The 19001-nt window shown below is 40.8% G+C and overlaps 1 protein-coding gene and 1 non-coding gene across 2 annotated transcripts in view; both read left to right on the forward strand.

Moving 5' to 3' along the window:
- The window catches only part of LOC132980332 (rho guanine nucleotide exchange factor 17-like), a 65958-nt gene that overhangs the window by 35076 nt on the left and 11881 nt on the right, over positions 1-19001 (forward strand). The window contains exons 2-3 of the mRNA XM_061046404.1: positions 11763-11840; positions 15990-16172. Coding sequence (XP_060902387.1) covers positions 11763-11840; positions 15990-16172 — 261 coding nt within the window. The remainder of the gene's footprint in view (positions 1-11762; positions 11841-15989; positions 16173-19001) is intronic.
- Positions 17727-17799, forward strand: trnam-cau (transfer RNA methionine (anticodon CAU)). The gene has a single exon. It is a non-coding gene; the product is annotated as a tRNA-Met (tRNA).

Below are 19001 nucleotides of genomic sequence, written 5' to 3' on the forward strand. Positions count from 1 at the left end.
GTTGAGCCTGGCTGAGAGGAGCGCTTCAAGCGTCTGCCCTGCCTGCTGTCTCTCATTATGCACAGCCAAGGGGGAGGGCTGTGACACACGCGCACACACCCACACACAAATACGCACACATTTATTTATTTTTTTTCATCCCTCTCTTTCCCGAGGTCCACACACACCGCGACATGCGCTCCTTGCTTACATCATCCATGCAGTGGAGGCAGATCAGTGGAGTGCGCTCCTTTGCCTCCCTCACATACAGGAGCATATGCACACTCTGACAAACATGCTGAAGACACAAGGCTGAATGTATTGAGGAGCAGAGAACGGTTGCATTCTGAAGGACTTATTCATTTAGCAGCATTTGTTGCCTGAAGTGGAGAAGAAAGAAAAAATCAACAAGAAGAGGGAGCATGGTTGTGTTGTTATTTTGAGGAAAGGTGGTGATTCCCTCCTCCCTCAGGTGTGTCTTTTCACATTTCTGGTGTTAATTCTGAAGACATGAAGACCGAGTTTGTGTGAGTAAACAAACCCTGTTTTTCCAGTAGTTTGGAGTGTCTATGTGTGCGTTGGGGCGCACAGTTCGGTCCGTATGCTGCAGATGGTTCGAACCCTAGCCCAGTTCAGCATCGCCCTGGAGGAAATGAATGAGAACGGGGAGAATACAGGAGATGAAGGAGGTGGAGGAGAGAGAGATGCAGGTGGAGGAGGAGGAGGAGGGCAAGACATTGTGGACAGAGATGCTCTGAATCAGATGAGGAACAACAACAGGAATGAGAACTCCAGCGGGAATTTGAATGGGAATGGAGTTTGTGCTGGAAGTCCCACTGGAGAGGTAGACCAGTGTTTTTCCTTTCTTTGAGGTCAACATGTGTGTCCCGTGTTGCACCCTTTTCTGCACATCTAGGGCTTTTAAAGCAGCCTCCGCATCATCCACTTACCATAAAATCTACTTCTTCATCTCTCTTTTTCTCATCTCCCTTAATTTCGTTGCATTAGTTCTGTTTTCTGAAAGCTCATTGCTTCATTTAAAATGTCTGTGTTCATTGTTAGAAGTGTCTTTCTTCATATCATCCCCTCTGCCTCTCTGTCATGCCTCTCTGGAATGGAGTTAAATCTGAGTGAATCACAGGATTAGCTCGGACAGCTACAGCCACAAACGCTCTCTAGTCCATCTGTAATCTTGGCTCTATAAAATGTGTTGATGATCTTTCTATCTTTGCTTGCGTTTAGCTGTCATTTATTTCATTCTCAAAATGTTGCGCGTCATATAATTAATGTTCAGTTGTTGCAGGATCAACAAACACTTTGGATGTACTTTTGCACTTATGTGAGCGCACTAAGTCACTCACAAACTGTAGATCTGCAAATCTTAGCACAAAGCCTGTCAATCCCCAAAGCTCCTCATAACACTCATTCTCATGGAAAATGAAAAAAGGTTAAGCTTCACTTTATTTCAACACAAGACCTTCTGTTAAAGTAGGTCTTAAATTATGACACTTGTGACAATCATATTACTTACTATAAAAATACTTATTCTAAATACTTACTGAGTGAGTGATTAACTGCTCATAATACAGACTGAAATGAATACTAATCCATCTGTGTTACCCACAAAAGGAAACTTTCTAGAAGTGATGAGTCACATTGGGTGGTACAGCTGACTGTTAAAAGAAAGGAGAATGAGATTTTTTAAATCTGGAAATGACTAAATACAGATTCTGTAACACTTTTACAGCCAACATTACAGCAAACTGAAAGATCCTCTGAAGAGCTTTCAGAATTTGGTCCATGTGTGGTCAGGAAAAAAGGGGGGGGGGATCAAGTATCCTTGTTTCTTCAACTAAGTACGCCAAAAAAGCCAGACTATTTAGATATAGTAATGTCATATGAGACGAAGGAGTAAAAAAAAAAATATGATGCTTACATTTCACAACCCCAGATGTATCCAATATTTTCTAAAAAACCAAATTGGTAAATCTCTGACTGTCTGACTCTTTTTATGCTCTATTAACACACAGCCAGTACAAGCAGAGCAGCACTCATTTTATTCCTGGAGTGTGATGAGAGTTTAGAGATTTGAGGGCAAAGAAGGTGATGATGATGAAGACGATGGAGCGGTTGTGTGGTAGATCAATAGTGTGTGATTATGTGTCTGAAAGGAAGAGAAACTAATGATGAGCATAGAGTAGGTCAGAGCAGTCCGAGGCCCTGACGATGACAATAATGGAGTCTATAGTTACACACACACACACACACACACACACACACACATGTGCTTTTACAGAATTACATAAGCCTGCTGAGAGTGAAGGACGAGACTCCTTTAATGTTCAGGACAGCCCCCTCGAAACATGACTGAGATAACCGAATCAATTTATGCGTTTTCACAGATCGGTATGGATGAATAGAGGTAGAGAGATGGCTGATGAGGTTGCTTTCTTGGGCTTCGAGGCTGCCTGTTGCTGCTTTAGCCAGGCTGTTGCCAGGGGATACAGTCATCCTGGAGGAGAGTGTTGGAGAGTGTGGGGTGGGGGTGGAGGGGAGAGAGGTGTGACGACAGCGATGAGACAAGAGAGGAAACTGAGTTTCTGCTGTTGATGCTTTTGATGAAATCCCCTCTGCTCAGGGTTCAGGGTAACTGAAGCCTGTATTTTTGTTTCCTGAATGCTGTAATGTTGTTCTGGTGATCTGTCATGAACAAAACCTTAAAGGGGGAAAGACTTACATCGCAGATTGTGTGTTTCCTATAGGTTTTGTTATTGGCAAGTAAAAAAAATGGCATAAATAGCAGACTGGAAGTCCCATTTCTTCTTACATTTCACTGCTTGGTAAACATGAAAATATAACTTGCAGGTTTTATTGACTATTTTCTGAAAGGAAGAACCAAAGGGAAATGTTAGTGTTTTTGAATGATGCTTCCTCTTGTCTGAGGTCTTTGTTGTGAGATTACCTAGCTGACTATGGCTCCAGCTACATAGCCTTCAGACATAATCCTTTCATGTAACTCTCAAACCCCTGTATTTATTCTTTATTTAATCCTAGCTACCACAAAACCTCCACAGATTGTTACATAAATGTTTGCGTATATATTATTATTATTATTATTATTATTATTATTTGATTAGAGCAGAGCATGAGAAGAGAGTCCTGCTGCATATGCCAGACTGCTTTTCATTGATTTTAGCTCAGCTTTTAACTCAATCCAGCCACACATTCTTCTTAAAAAACTAGTTGAGCTAGATGTGAACCCTTTTTTAATCAAGTGGTACTACTCCTTTCTTTCAAACAGGCCACAACAAGTGAAATTTAATTCTGTCTTCTCTGAAACAGCAGTAAGCAGCACGGGGACCCCACAGGGGTGTGTCAGTTCACCCTTCTTGTTTACTCTGTATACTAATAACTGCGTTAGCGCCCAGCCAAACAAATATGTCGTGAAATTCTCAGATGACACTGTCATCCTCAGTCTACTCACAAATAATTCGAACCCAAGTAGCCACAGAGCTGCTGTGGACAGTTTTGTGGACTGGTGTGATGCTCATCAACTGCACATAAACACTCGTGACACACGTAAAACTGTTGAGATGTTGCTGGACCCCAGATCAGTCGGAAACCGGAGCCCTGTGGCCATTCATGGTCACAGCATTGAACAAGTCACCTCATACAAATACCTGGGGGTGCATATTGACAATGATTTTAGCTGGCACACACAGGTGGCAGCGCCTCCATTTTCTCAGGAGACTAACAGTGTTTGGTGTATGTAAAAACATTATGTTCATCTTTTACAGAGCAACAATAGAGTCCATTTTACAGTATGGCATCAACAGCTGGTTTGGTGTTTTAACAGTAAAATCTAAAGCTCAGATCCTCAGCCAGGTTAAGACAGCAGGCAAGATCATGGGAATGTGCCCCTCTTACCCCCCAGGATCTTTTTCAGCAGGCCACAATCACACAGGCCAAGGGCATTTTATCGGACACGTCCCATGTATTGCACTCTGAATATGTTTTGTTGAACTCAGGGAGAAGGTACAGGGTTCCTCTGTGCAAACACAACCGCTTCAAAAACTCACTAGTCCCTTTTTCAGTTAAGCTCATTAATGAGTGGCGGAACGGAAAACCAGGAGGCCCCTAATGTACCGATAACTGTAGACATGTATGTATGTATGAAACTGTCTGGAGTGGCATGTGCACAGTGCGCATGCACCTGTGACTGTAGGAGTGAGTGTGTGTGTGTGTATGTGTATGGATACGCAAGCAGACGCTTGGGTGAACTGTAGCACGGAGAAGTTAAATGTTTTTTTGCACATTTGTAATTACTGTTTTTATGTTGTTTTCGATGTATTGTCCATGCAGCAATTTCCCCGGCATCCTAGACAAATTTCTCCCTAGGGAGACGAATAAAGAAACCTTGACCTTGACCTTGAGTCAAAACAGTTTCAAGAATAAATATTTTAACCCTAGATGTCTGCAACAAATTCACTCTAAAGGTCCTTCATCCCCATCCCCATGATAAACTCACACTAGTGATTGTAATTATTGCGGCCTTTGCCAGGGCTGTGTGGGCTTTAAAAAAACAACTTTTAGAGCAGGTCAAATAAAGTTTGTGGGACTTTCCATTATTTAAAGGAACTATGTGTTACTCTGAAAGGTAGCGTTTGAAATAGGTACTGCAGTCCAAATTTAAAACACTGGAGAGAGCTGTCCTCCCCGTCCCCTCCTCCATAGAGTCGATGGCACGTGGGTTGCCATTTTGCGGACAGGGAAGCTTCAGTGTTTAGCCTGCTCTGCATCGCTCTTGAAACCTTTCAGCGTTCTAACCTCTTTCAGTCTCCATCTTTTCAAAAGCATCTCCAATATTTATCCTATGTTTCTGGTCGTGGGGCTTATTAGAAAATGCAGAGGCTTTCCAGATCGGGTAGAATCCGTTATATCTGAATCAGTTCGCTTACCCGCTGCAGCACCTCTTGGTTTGCCTTGATAACTGGTTTCATATCTGGCAAACTGAGGAGTGTCCAAAACGGCCATGTAAGGGTGCCTTAAAAACGCCTACCCTTCTCTGGTCAAAACAAATACAGACAATTCAGGACCAGAATCTAAACTTAGAAGGAGGACATACTGGCTGCTGCATTGTAATCAGAGAAGACAGCACTTCAATATAGAATGTTTCCTCGATGTCCGATGATGTCAGGCCATTTTATGATTTAACTCAGTAAATATCTTATATTATGCTCTTTTTATGGACAAACAACAACAAAAAAGACCTGGATTTAACCTTTTCAGTTATATATATTATATGTGTAAAGCTGCCTGTTCTGTGAAGCTCAAAGTAATACATCTCCACTTGTAACAGCTCACTCCCAGTCCGATTTGTTGGCTGCTAATGTCACAGAAAGAAAGAAAAAATATTTGACAGCACGAAATTGAAAGCAGCTGCAGCTTTTAGAAAGCATGATGGGCAACTTCAGTTCTCTGTTGGCAAAATACCAACTACAGACAGAAAATTGTCAAATCAAAAGAGGTCCTGGATGAAACATCAAAATACAATCAAACACCTGGCCTCGTCAAATTTCAGAGAGAAGGACTACTGGAAGAGTTTTGTACAAACAACAAACATTCTACAGAAAATATTTCAGTGCTGAAGCATGAATTACTTGCTTTGGTTTGTTGTGATTGAGCACCATAGAAACACCTCGGTTAGACAGAAATGTAGCACATTCTATGTTTGATAAACATCATGACGTCCTCTAAGTTAAGCTAAAAATACCGTCAATAAATCCAATTGACATTACAAAGCTGCCTGGGCTCGGACTCTGTTTTGCTGTAATGTTTAGCTACAGTTGTGAGGAACGTCTTAATTTATGGACCCAGTGTGACCACACTTTTTATTAAGGCACCAGAGCTCGCAGAGGGACACATGAGAACATGCTGTACTGCTCGCATATACAGAGTTGTTCGGATGTTCCTCTCACCGACACACTTAAGGTTCTCCTCTCGGTAACCTCTTGTGTTAAGTGATGGGCTGACTTTTGTGAGTTATATTCCCTGTCATATTGTTTGTACACAAACCAATCTCTCTGAGCAGATCCTACCTCGGCTGGTTTTGGTTGATAGAAATGCAAGTTCATGTAAACACATTCTTTTCATTTATTTCTCCTTTTTTTTTAAAGGCTTTATTTGTGCCCCTTGAGCACCAGCATGAAACCAAAACAACTCGCAGTGCATTGTTGTGTTAGCATGCTAATGCTAGCTATCTTTAGTATGCTTGTATCTTCACACTGCATGTAAATTTACCTGAAATGAGCGTGATCTAGAAACGCAGTTAAGCAGTGAGTACAGAATGTTATTCTTATTGTCTCTAGTCCCTCAATTAAACAACTTTTATCTGCTAGGGGAGGAGTCAGCCGCCGTCCCGATAATGTAAACAAAGTGAAGATAGGACTCGGGAAAACTCGGAAAGCATCACAGACAGTGGGACTCGGGTGTTACACCCATTGTAGACAGTCATGACTCACTGAGTTATTTTCAGAGGATATACTTGATTTATATTACATTTAAGTGTGAAAAATTGCATATAAAGCCTTTAAGGTTTATTTTTTATTTCCAGTTGGGAAGAGAGAGAGTGGGGAATGACATGTAGGAAAATAGCCACAGGTTAGATTCAAACCCAGGACACCCACTTTACCTGCTGTACATGGAGCACGCACGCTAACCACTAGTGTCCTTATTATGTGAAAACCAACAATTTAAGATCTGAAAATTGGAGCCCATATACAGCGGAGTCATTGCATGGAGTCCGCTGTACTTGGATGTTTAATGGATATTTGATAAAGGAGGAGTATTTCAAAAATGAATGTAGACCAAATGCATACAAGCAAGAGTTCTTCGAAAACAAGAGGCAGGTCAGATTATCTGAAATAATGTCAGATGGCGATCATTAAGCTTTAAATGGTTTTAACTGTTACTCTAACACAGCTCATCATCCTTTGGTGATTCTGGAGAAGATAAAGAGAACTTAATTTAATGATGATGTGACAATTGTCTTAAGGTTAATATGTCATAACAAAAGATGGTCAAACATTTCAAATCTAAGGTCAACTTTAACTGGCTGAGGATTAAATAGTTCCAATTAGAAAAAGTAAATGCATTACTTGCTACAGTTTGTCTAACATTCAAGCATATTTCTCCGTGTGTAAGAATTATATTTACCTTGACTATCTTCTGCTCATTTGTTTCTCTTGTTCGCTGCATTGAAGACAATTAGCGAAGACTTCAAACAGTTAAAATGAAGATGTATAACAGATTCAGGACTGGACCAGGTGCAGCATTACCTGCTGTTGGTGTATCCACACTTCAGACCACCCTCTGAACATGTTGAATACAGCTCTTCAAAACAACAACATGTTCCTGTCGGACTGTATCAGAGTATAGATGCAGTGGTGTGAGGTGTGGGCTTAACTGACCCGTGTGAGAGCTCTGTCCTCTGGAGGATGATTGAACGCCGCTCTTGTTGAAACTGAAGCAGACAACCTTTCAGTCCTCAAGTAGCTTTTTCTTAGAAAGACCTCTTCTCAGAAAGCTTTGTACGTACATTGTCATTTTTGTTGACGTGTGTATTGATGACTTTCCGGACTGGTGTCGTAGCCTGTGGTAGCTCTGAGTGTCATTATTTGCTGTCAGTAGTGATAAACATTGAGAAAAGATATAGTCTAAGGGTGTTGTTTTCAACACAGATATGATATTCCATTCATGAGTATAAGGCAAGCAGCAGCCAGTGTTGAAAAATGAGGCCAATGGGGAAGTGTAAAAAAAAATGCATTCTACGAGTGTCCGCTTGAGGATGGCTCCAAGGGCCCTAGAAGTCACATACACACCACATTCTAAAATGCCTGTTTTTACAGCAGAAATTAACATGTTTACAGCCTGGTACAAAAGTCTGATTTAGATATTGTCCTCATGGGCACACACTGTATGGTGTTGACATTTTTTTGATTTTATGGACGATGCATAGTTAGGCTCAAGGCTATCGTGACCTTCCATTTCCAACATGGCAGCTGCTGTCAAAGAGCCTCTGGAGCCCCCTGCAGTCACTCAGGCTTCATCCATTCATATTTACAGTCTGTGGTCAAAGGGTACATGTTGCTTTTAATTACCACATGGATCCTTTAATTGGTTACACCTGTGCTTGTGCTCGTTAAGCTTCTATTACACCTGTGAGTACACGGTTACTTTGCCTGAATATATCACTGTCAAGATTTTGAAGGTAACGCAAGCTTATCACTGCTCTACTCTTTTAACAGTATGTAGTTGTGTTCATATATTTTTTCTGAATTACGAGGAGTTCTGTGCGTTAAAAAAGAAAAAAAAGAGAGAGAGAGATCTGGGAGCAAAGTGGCATTGTTCAAAATATGCCTGACCTGACAGAAATCGCAAGCAGTAGGCTACAAGCTAGATTTCTCCGGGCTCTTGACAGTAAAAAGTTTTGCCTGTGTGTTTTGTCTGCTTGCAATAAAAAATAAAAAAATTAGTCCAAGAGGAGACAAGAGACGGGGAAGAAAACAGAAACAGCAGATACAGTCTCTTGCTGGGTCATCATAGTGAACGGTGTGTGGGTGATTCTTTATTACACTGTGTCCAGTTGAACTATCGTGTCTGAGGCTTGACAGAGAGGATCTGAGAGCGGCCTTTCTTTCAAACCACTGAGCCTCACAGCTGGGGTTACTATGGCAACTATGCTTGCAAAATGAAACTAGCATTCCTGGCAATATTAGACTAAATACTGATATTTGTGTGGGTTTGTGTGTGAGTAATCTAATAACGTCAAGCAGCACAGAACAGAGAGTCATCGCTCTCTTCAGGGAAGTTCCCCCTTGTTTTATTTACTTATTGACACACACTCTCTCTCTTTTACACACACACACACACACACACACACACACACACACACACACGCGCACAGACACATAGCCGCCTTCTTGTTGTTGTCGGGTCACACTGCCAGCATCACAAGACTGAGCAGAGGATCAAACTCACTTCTATGCACGTGTGTGTGTGCACCTGTGTTTCTGCACGTGTGTGTGTGTGTGCGCATGTGCTGAACAATACTGTAGAGAAAGCAATTGATTTCAGACGTCATTTGTTTGTTTTTGTCAGGTCGACATGAAAATAATGATTCCAATTAGGGAGTTATGAGACAAGGAGAGTGGATCTGCATTTGTTAATTTGATCAGGGGTAATGAGGTATAATTAGTTTGAACGATTCATGCAGAGGCAGATGTTTTCGTGTGTGTGTGTGTGTGTGTATGTATGTATGTGTGTATGTGTATGTATGTGTGCAGCAAATGAGGAGAATGTCATTTTTCAGTGACATTTGAAGCCACCAGAGGAGCTCTGCTTTTGCCGCATATACAGCAAAATACATAAACACATCAGCCGCTAAACATATTGAAAATGACCTCCCCCCTTATTGAGAGGCAGACATATTCTTATAGTGTAAATACATCCAGGGATGTCATTGATTTTTTTCGAGATGAGGTCATTCATAGATAAATATTTTTTTAAAACACAAAAACAGAATTCCAATTCTTAAAAGGATTCTTAAAGTTGACTTTAAAGTTCACTGCATTACACCAAGGTTAGGCATGCGTACATTAGAAAACTAAGAGCACTCAGCATTGGAAGTTCTTCCCCAAAAAAGACGGACTGAAGCCACCTTTTAGATTTTGTAATGTCACATATGCCTTGAGTGTTCAGCAACGCAATTACATGGAAATGATTCACACTCTCTCCCACCACCACAAAGTACAACACTACATCAGATTCCACTACATACTCTACTTTTTTATAATACTTTAGTTGAATAACACTAGAAAACCTGGGTTTCAGAGTCTCAGGACACTGCCCCCCAGATGTTGTTTGAACAGATGCGTAATCCTTTTTGAATTTTGAGGCATTGTAACAGTGGAGTATGATTACTGCGGTGCTGTGTTCTCTCTTTAGCCATGCTAAACCCTCTGTTTATTCACTTTACTCCATTGTGTTAGTGTTTATATCTCAGGGCAGAGTACACCTGACTGAATCCCTCCCTCTGTAAAGAAACAGCAGTGAAAATCTGAACTAAACTATTTAACACAAATGTCAAAGTCAACCTAAAGGGTAGTTAAAAACAGATTTTCTTAACTGTCTGATGATTTTGGAAAGAAAGTCTCACATTCACTTTCATGCTCTTTCTCTCTCTCTTTTACACACCACCCTTCACCCTCTGGTGGTACCCCACAGCACCCTTGGGATCCCTTCAGATGCCAAACACTAAACATAGCCTTTCTGGGAAGTCATTGTTACAGTCATTTATAGGGCACAGCAGTGCTGGCAGAGGGGAGAAAGTCTTGCTGCGTGTGTTTTTGTGGGCTCTGTGTGTGGTGTGGTGTGTGTGTGTGAGGGAGGGAGGGAGAGAGAGAGAGGGGGGGGGGGTTATATATGTACTATAGGGTTTTGCCCGTGGCTCGGTCTGATATTTATAGGTCATTTTAGTTCCAGAATATTTTGGGAGTCTCTCTCGGGAGCCCTGGGACAATGAGTATGAGTTGTTCCATGATACTTATGCTCTTGTGTTATTCTAAAACCTCTCTCTCTCTCTCTCTCTCTCTCTCTCTCTCTCTCTCTCTCTCTCTCTCTCTCTCTCTCTCTCTCTCTCTGTGTCTAACACACTCAGATTCGGCTTTCCTTCTTGGCCTTAACGTGTTATAGGTTTGTGTCTGCTGCAGCTCATTCATTCCTAGCCATAAATCATGAATCATTGTTTCAGCAAACTGCTTAGTCATGCTTTGCATCTGGGGACTTGGTGTTGGTGACCTCAAATCCTAAGTGTGTGTGTGTGTGTGTGTGTGTCTGTGTCTGTGTCTGTCTGTTTGATAGACTGTGTGTACCAAGTTTGGTAGTCTTATCTGTGATCGCCTCCTGTATATTTTTAAGTATGCACTAGCTGACATTTAGGATTTAATATTTCAATCAGTCTCCTGACATGACCCTGAGGGGCAGTCAGTCGCACTGAAAAGTTAGAAAAACCTTGTCATGGTCCAACAGAACTGCTCTCTCTATGTGAAGCAAGTGCTACTTCTCCTGCAGTAGGCAAGCTGGCTTTTGCTCCTTCAAATTAAGAAGTAGTATAGTCTTTTTACCAAGAGGCACCCTAACAAGAAAAGCTGATAGGGTTAGAGTGATGATTGGGCTAGTTCTAATATTGACTAAGTGCCCAAATATAAGCTCAGCACAAAACTTTACATTGAAGGATCTTATATCTTATACATTTAGATAAATTGAATTTTAAAGTCACGCTTTATAACAGATCATTATTATTCACCCAAGGTTTGATCGATTCATGCCTGATTTAAATGTATAGTACAGCATTTAGGAGTCCCAGATCTGTCCTTGTGTCCTGTGAACACGAAAAGTTAAAACGTTGGTTAAAGTAAAAACCAGGAACAGAACCTTAACTAGACAAATATCATTGTTTTATTCTTTTTCAATGCTTCTTCGAATGGGATCAGTTACTTCTGGCGGTCACTTTACATAGAAACCTCTGCGGTGTGTGAATGTGTAGGTGTGACCTGCAGTGTTAAAGCGCTTTGAGTAGTCAGAAGACTAGAAAATCGATAGCTGACCTTGAGCATTATATGAAAATGTTTTTCTTTTGAAGAACAGACTATTGAAGATTGAAGATGTGATAGAAGTTTGATATAAATGAAGTGATGTTTTAATTTCTTCTTCTCTCTCTGCAGGATATGAGAAAACATGTCATGATGACCCTCTTCGACACAGAGCAGTCATATGTGGAGTCACTACGCTCTCTCATACAGGTAACACACACACACACACACACACACACACACACAGGAAGGAGTTATGTAATCCACTTATTGTCGTTCGTCCTGTGAGGTTAATCTTCTAACCGCATCACATCTCGCTGTCATCAGCAATATCTGCTCCCACACACACAGGCACACATACACACACACACACACACACACACACACACACACACACACACACACACACACAGGCACACATACACAAACACAAACACTCTCTTACTCCTTTATCCTACACCTTTCTCTGTTCAGCTAACACCCAACCACAACCTCTAATCTTAACCATATCCTTTTTCTCTGTCACATTCCCACACACTTGTCACCTGTGGGTGGGTGGGTAACCTGCGTGTGTGTATTTTTATGAAATGTGCGTTTGTTATTGTGCAAGCACATCCCACATTGACCTTACTGTCTTCTCCCAATGCATGTGTGTCTATGTGTGTGCATGTTGTGTGTGGCCAAATTGAATAATCCTAGGCTGTGTTCCCATGGCGACAAAGGGAAAGTGTTACCAAGGTAACTGCAGTAAAGGTGCATATCCCTAAAGGAGGGTGTCAGATGTGGTTCAGCTAAGACGGCTCCACATGAACAAATTTGACTCGTAGTTTAAGTTCTTTTGTGATGGAAACATTTATTGTCTTTTTTTCAGACCCAGTCAGACTTAAAAAAAAAAAACAGTTTAAGTTCTTTATTATAACCTTTATGATAAAAATAGGCACATACCAACTTATGTTCACAGATAATGACAAACACATTCAGGCTGTTATAAACAGTCCATTGTCTTAGCACCGTCCTATTGCATCTTTCAACCAACTGTTTGGGTTTTATGGCATCAAACTTAATTTGACACTCCGTGCTCTGACCAGCAATGTTTACAGTCACTGCAACAGGCTGTTTTCAGCAAAAAAAATAAAAGAAACTCCATTCTGTACTTGCTAAGCACAAATCAGCCAACAATGTTAGGAACTAGCGAAGGAATACAGGTATGTATTTAGCTTCTTAAGAAAATCTTTCTCAGAATAGGTGGAAGACGTAAAAAGAGCTTTAAAAAAAAAAGGCCAATGTTGGACTTGAATGGGAAAAAATTGGTTTTGCAAGATTGTGGTGGATTTTAGATATTGTTAGAAGAATTTCATAGGACAGAAAATGTAGGCATGTGCTGAAGGGACAGCTCTGTTTTGGTTTGAGGGACTGGTGTGACATCTACTGCACATCTACTATGAAAGTCACATAATATACCTTTAATTTGCATAAAAAGAAACCACATTTAATGTGAGTAGCAGACAAATATTAATATTAGTTGTAACACAAATTTTCTTTTTACAATCCTGGAGTAAAATGCAGGTTAACATCACTCGTGAAATGTCTCCATATGACTTTTTAATCGACCAATCGCTGGTCACAAGTCGATTCAAGCATCACTGACACTATCAGTTTGTACCGTGGGTGGGTGACTCATGATGACCTACATAGGGATCCAACATCTTTCGCTGTCTTTGTCACCTTCCTGACCTGACACGCTCCTCTTTGGAAATTTGAAGCGCTGTTTAAGGTGCAACATGCACACACAATGAGAAGCTGTATGATTCAAATATCTCCAAAGCAGTCAGCTCTGCATGCACAGAGGATACTTCCAATCAAACATTTGATCATTTCTAGACTATTAAAGTCATTTCGTTATGATCATGAAGATCTTTCATAAGCGCTTGCTGATTACATTTACTTTTAATAGATCATTAAAGAAGCCGAGGGGCTATCCATTGATGAAAATTGAATTAAGTTTGCGCTTCCCCGTAAGATAATGTGAGCATTTCCTGGTAGTGACTGAGCTCTTGTGAAACATATTTCCAAGAAAAAATAGTTGAAGGAAGTGCATGAAGAATCCCTGCTGCTCCACTTTTGTCCTGACTCTCTTCAGTACAACTTTTTCTCAGCAGCAGATTGGTTTAGTCATCAAATGTGTCATGGAGCACAACTTGTCTTGACTTAACAGCTTCTGTAGACTCAGGGTCACATCTGTCTGAGTCCATTTTGCACAGCTAATTGAATCTCCAAATTTATTTCAGCTTCAATAGATTGCAGAGTGTGTGTGTGTGTGTGTGTGTGTGTGTGTGTGTGTGTGTGTGTGTGTGTGTGTGTGTGTGTGTGTGTGTGTGTGTGTGTGTGTGTGTGTGTGTGTGTGTGTGTGTGTGTGTGTGTGTGTGTGTGTGTGTGTGTGTGTGTGTGTGTGTGTGTGTGTGTGTGTGTGTGTGGGAGAGTGGGAGAGTGTCAGAGTCAAGCCTGTTAGTCTGAAACCTCACTGCTAAATCTACAAAAAGCTGCTTTCATTGTGCTTGTGTGTGAGATTACCTTCAGACGTCAGGTACAAAAGAAAAAGATAAAATCATTATAAGTAGGGGAAGAAAAGAAGGACAAAAAGGGAATTAATTATTCACAGACAGAACGCTGCTTAATCTGTTTGGCATTTACACCCACATGTCTAACGCCACAGTAATGTCATATCCTTCAGCAATTATGGGTAGCCAAGCGGGGAAATCCATACCCAAATCCTCTGTGTTGTTATTTTGAGATGGAGATATCAGGATGTGGGAACTTCTACAATATTTCTAACTTTGTGAAAAGAGTTAGAGATATTGTAGAGCAGCAATATGGCTCTCACCTCACACAAGCAGTTAAGGCGGTAGCTCAGTCTGTAGGGACCGAGTGGTAACCTACGGTGTTGAAAGACAATACGGAAGAGTATGCAGGATCCGCTTGAGGCTGGTTCAAAGAGCCCCGGAAGTTACAAACACACCACACTCAAAAATGTCTGTTTTTACAGCAGAAATAAACATGTTTAGAGCCTGGTACAAAAATGATTTTGATCTGATTAGTTATTGTCCTCATGGGCACTCACTGTAAAGGGGGTACATTTTATTTTATTAAGTTTAAAGATCATCCATAGTTAGGCGTGTAGCTGACCTGATTGATGGTTTGTCAAGAGGCTTCAAATCCTCCTCAGCTCCAGCCTTCAGCCTGCCGTTAGGTTGACTGAAAGTTAGACTGAGACAGGATTTCCAGCATGGCGGCTGCTGCCGATGAGCCTCCAGAGTCCACTGCAGAAACAGATGGTTGACGTCACTCAGGCTTTGTCAATTTATATTTACAGTCTATGGTAGGGACTTGGGTTGGGAATCCGAAGGTAACCGGTTCAAGTCCCACTATGGACCAAAGTATGGAAAGTGGTCTAGTTGCTGGAGAGGTGCCAGGTCACTTCCCGAGTACTGCTGATGTGCCCCTGAGCAAGGCACTGACTACCCCCCCAACAGCTCAGGAGCATCCATTCCCACTCTGGCATCTCTCCGGTAATGCATTGAGATGTGTGCATTTCAGCCCTATTATGTTTTCTGCACTATATTCATATTGCATGTTTTCACATGAAACTCACCAACATGCACGATTGGTTTGAAACAAAAATACATGCTTGCAAAATAGAATCTTTTCTCACACGTGTGCCGGGAGTATTGCCGGGCAACAAAATATTTAGAGGACTTTTCTAATAATAGCAACATGAATGTAGCCTTGTTGTACAGGAGAGGCAGCTAAAGGGAAAAGGGACAAACAGTACTCCTCTCTCCATCTGTTACACAAAAAACACATCTCTCCACCTGCTAAACCTTCCGTCAACACGCTTTCATATGTAATTGGGAATGTGCTAGTGTAAACGAATATTGAATGTATTATGAATGCAAGAATTCTTAGGGCAATGATGGAAATAGCTGGGGAAATGTAGGGGTTATGCTTCAATTTGTGCTTATCTGATGCAAGTTCCTAATTTGGCTTACACATTGGAGTGGTATCAGTGTGTTTTATCTAACTATTTCAAATAAAGACAATGAACCTGCTAACAAAATGTTTAACTATTCCTCTCTCTCATGGTCCTCTAACTTTTTCTGGACATTTACCTTGCATGTTATGTTCCTCATCAGTGGATGAAGTTTGCTCAGTGACTGACTGACATTCCCTTCCTGTGTTATGTGAAGGCTAACTAAGCCCCATGACAACTTAGCAACTTACCACCTCCAATCATTCTTACTAATCCTCATGCAAATGGAAATTATTTGAAATGTATTGAAACTGGTTTTCTTGTCCCTACAGGGCTACATGCGTCCTCTCAAACAGCCAGACGGCGGCTCCATAGTCGACCCTCTGCTCGTGGACGAGATGTTTTACCAGATCCCTGAGATCCTGGAGCACCACGAGCACTTTCTGGAGCAAGTGGCCAACTGCGTCAGCCAATGGAACGACAGACAGACCGTCGGAAACATCCTCATCCAATCGGTAAGTAGAGATGTTGATAAATGACATCAGAGTTAAATATTTTATGTCCATTGAAGATTACTTAAAGCCAGTGTCACTTTTGATATGACTGTGGTTAGTATCAGTTTGGATATGAGAATGAATTACATCCATCTTCTCTGGCATTATGTTTAAACATTAAAACACATGAAAGGGCAATTATAAAACTGTTAACCCTTACACATGGAAGAGAAAACCATCTTCCTCCAGTTCAAATCTAGATATGGAAATCAGGTTTCTAATCCCCTTCCTATATTTTTGGCTTTTGGAAAAAGTAGAAGTAACTGCAGATTGTAACCAAGTCACTAAAGAGCCCGTCTGCTGTGTTCGATAGCTATCTCTTTTTTTGGTGAAGTATGTGTTAAGCACATGTTAGCATTGTTAGCTTGTGTCTGTGACATGTAAGATGAAAGTGTGAGATAGTTAACCTCTGACAGTAAAGTCATCTCTGCACCTCTCTGGATATCATCTAGTTCGAAAACAATAGGGCTGCTGGTGGGTTCAAGAGATGTAGGAGATCCTAAATGTGGTTTTGTGTAACAGTAAAAACTAACGTGTTGTAGTGTGTAGTCCTTCATTCAGCCACAGTCAACGGAAACAAGTTAACTCACATACTAGAGCAGCAAACCATAGAAACAACACTAGAAATTGTTCAAAAAGACCCAGTAACCTTTGCTTCTCTTGTCCTTATTAAACCTCTCTGGTCTATTTGTTTTTATTAGCATTGCAACGTAAGATGAGGGCAATGATATGTCTGGAATTTCCAGGAAGATTTAATTTTAGTCTTTATTAAGGTCACCTCATTTTATTAGATGCCCTCACAGTGTTTCAACAAGCAGCAGAGGCTGCTTTTTTATAAAGACTCGGTCTATAGTTGGCAACACTAAACTATCATTTTGTTTTCCCGCTGACCTATTGGCGACCCACTAAACATTTCCCATGACCCACGGGTGCCTCTGAAACGAGACTTTAAAAAGCAGTGCTCTGGAACATCCATGCTCGGCTCAATCTCAGTCTTTGAGAATGCCCAAGCGAAAGAACTTGTTTTTGAACATAAAGCCAGGGTTTCATTGTAGAAGACGAATCACATATTGTAGGTGCTTCGTAGTCAGACCAAAATGCATTGTGGCTCCAGGCTTTGTTTTCCCTGAGTGGGGGGAAAAAAAACCTCCTCATTCTGCTTTGCTATGTTAATGCTTTTGTTGTCGCTCACAGCTTGAACGAAAAAGTTTCACAAACCCCTCACAAGAGACACAAACTGTCACACAAGCACCATGCCAAGGAAGAGCAGAAAACCACAAAGAAGAAACCAAGCAGATTATTTTGCACTTTAAAGAAAATACAGGAACAAGATCTGAAATAGCTTCTTACAGAAAGGTGTGTTTTTTTCTGTCTAGTTGGAGCTGTTGCAGATCCTCCACACTGCTCACACAGCCCTCCCTCCCTCCCTCCCTTCCTGATATGCGGCCTACCCTCCCCCCTCCTGTTCTTGCTCTGCTGCGGCTCTTAAAGCTGCAGCAGCTGCATATCCTGCAGGCCTCGTTGGCGCAGTAGGCAGCGCGTCAGTCTCATAATCTGAAGGTCGTGAGTTCGAGCCTCACACGGGGCAGTGTTTTGTTCCAGTGTTTGCTGTAAAAATAAAAATCCACAGAGCAGTCGTATGCTTTTACAGGAAATGTCTGTGTAAGTGTTAATCATTTGACATGTATGTTTCTGTCTTCTCTTTCTGCTTTTTAAGGCTTTAATGCACACAATGTCTAGCATCATTAGTCGTATTTTACTTTATCACGACTGCATTTGCATTTTAGGTTCAAGGATCATTTTTATTCATGCGGTAAATCCAGGCAGTAAAAGTATTCACACAGGAAATAAAAGCTTAATACAATGGATTAAACATATTTATATCTTTAACTATACTCCTAACAAAAACCTTCAAAATGTGTCAGATAAGGGTTAAACAATATTGTAAAACTAGATCAAAAATAAATGCCCTCCATTCATAGAAAGAAAACAGGTCAACAACCTGTTGACCTGTTTGTGTGAAAGTAGAACACAGAACAGAAATATTCTCTTATATTATGTTCAATAGCAGCAAAAACAAATAAAAAAAACTACCTACAACGAGAATTATGAAATCATCTCTCTAACTTCTTCTTCGCTGGTGTGATATTAAATGACACCTAAACAAAAATAGATAAAAAAAAAAAAAATGTAACATGTTACTAAATGTTATTCAATGGGAGAAATGTAACACATGGAGCACATTTACTTGAAGTTCTTTCTCTCTCTTTTCTCATTTCCTGACACCAAATGCAAACATTCAGCTGAGAATACAGAAACATGCTCACAACAAGTTGAGCAATCCATGTGTTTGATAAACAGTCCCAAAGCCAAACGTGTTATATTTAAAATGTGACCTTTAAAATGTCAAAAACAACGGAAGGCAACAAAGCAACACATTTAAGAGCTAGAACCAATCATTATGCTTGAAAAGGACTGAAATGGTAAATAAAGAAACACATTATTGTCTCTTTTCTGTCGGTCAACTCTCTGACTCTAAAAGCTGCATAAAGCTTCTACCAACACCTCACATATATTACTTTTCATAATATGATGTAAGGCAAATTTCTCTATTGGCAATAAAGGTTTCATTCATTCATTCATTCATTCATTCATTCATTCATTCATTCATTCATTCATTCATTTATTCATATGTTACTCAAGGTCAGAGAAAGCTCATGTCACAGGAAAAAACAACTGATGCAGAGACCTTCACTTGAACATGTCCTTTTCCTGTTCATCTTCTTTTCT

The sequence above is a fragment of the Labrus mixtus genome, chromosome 9 (assembly GCF_963584025.1).
Source record: "Labrus mixtus chromosome 9, fLabMix1.1, whole genome shotgun sequence".
NCBI classification, from domain to species: Eukaryota; Metazoa; Chordata; class Actinopteri; order Labriformes; family Labridae; genus Labrus; species Labrus mixtus.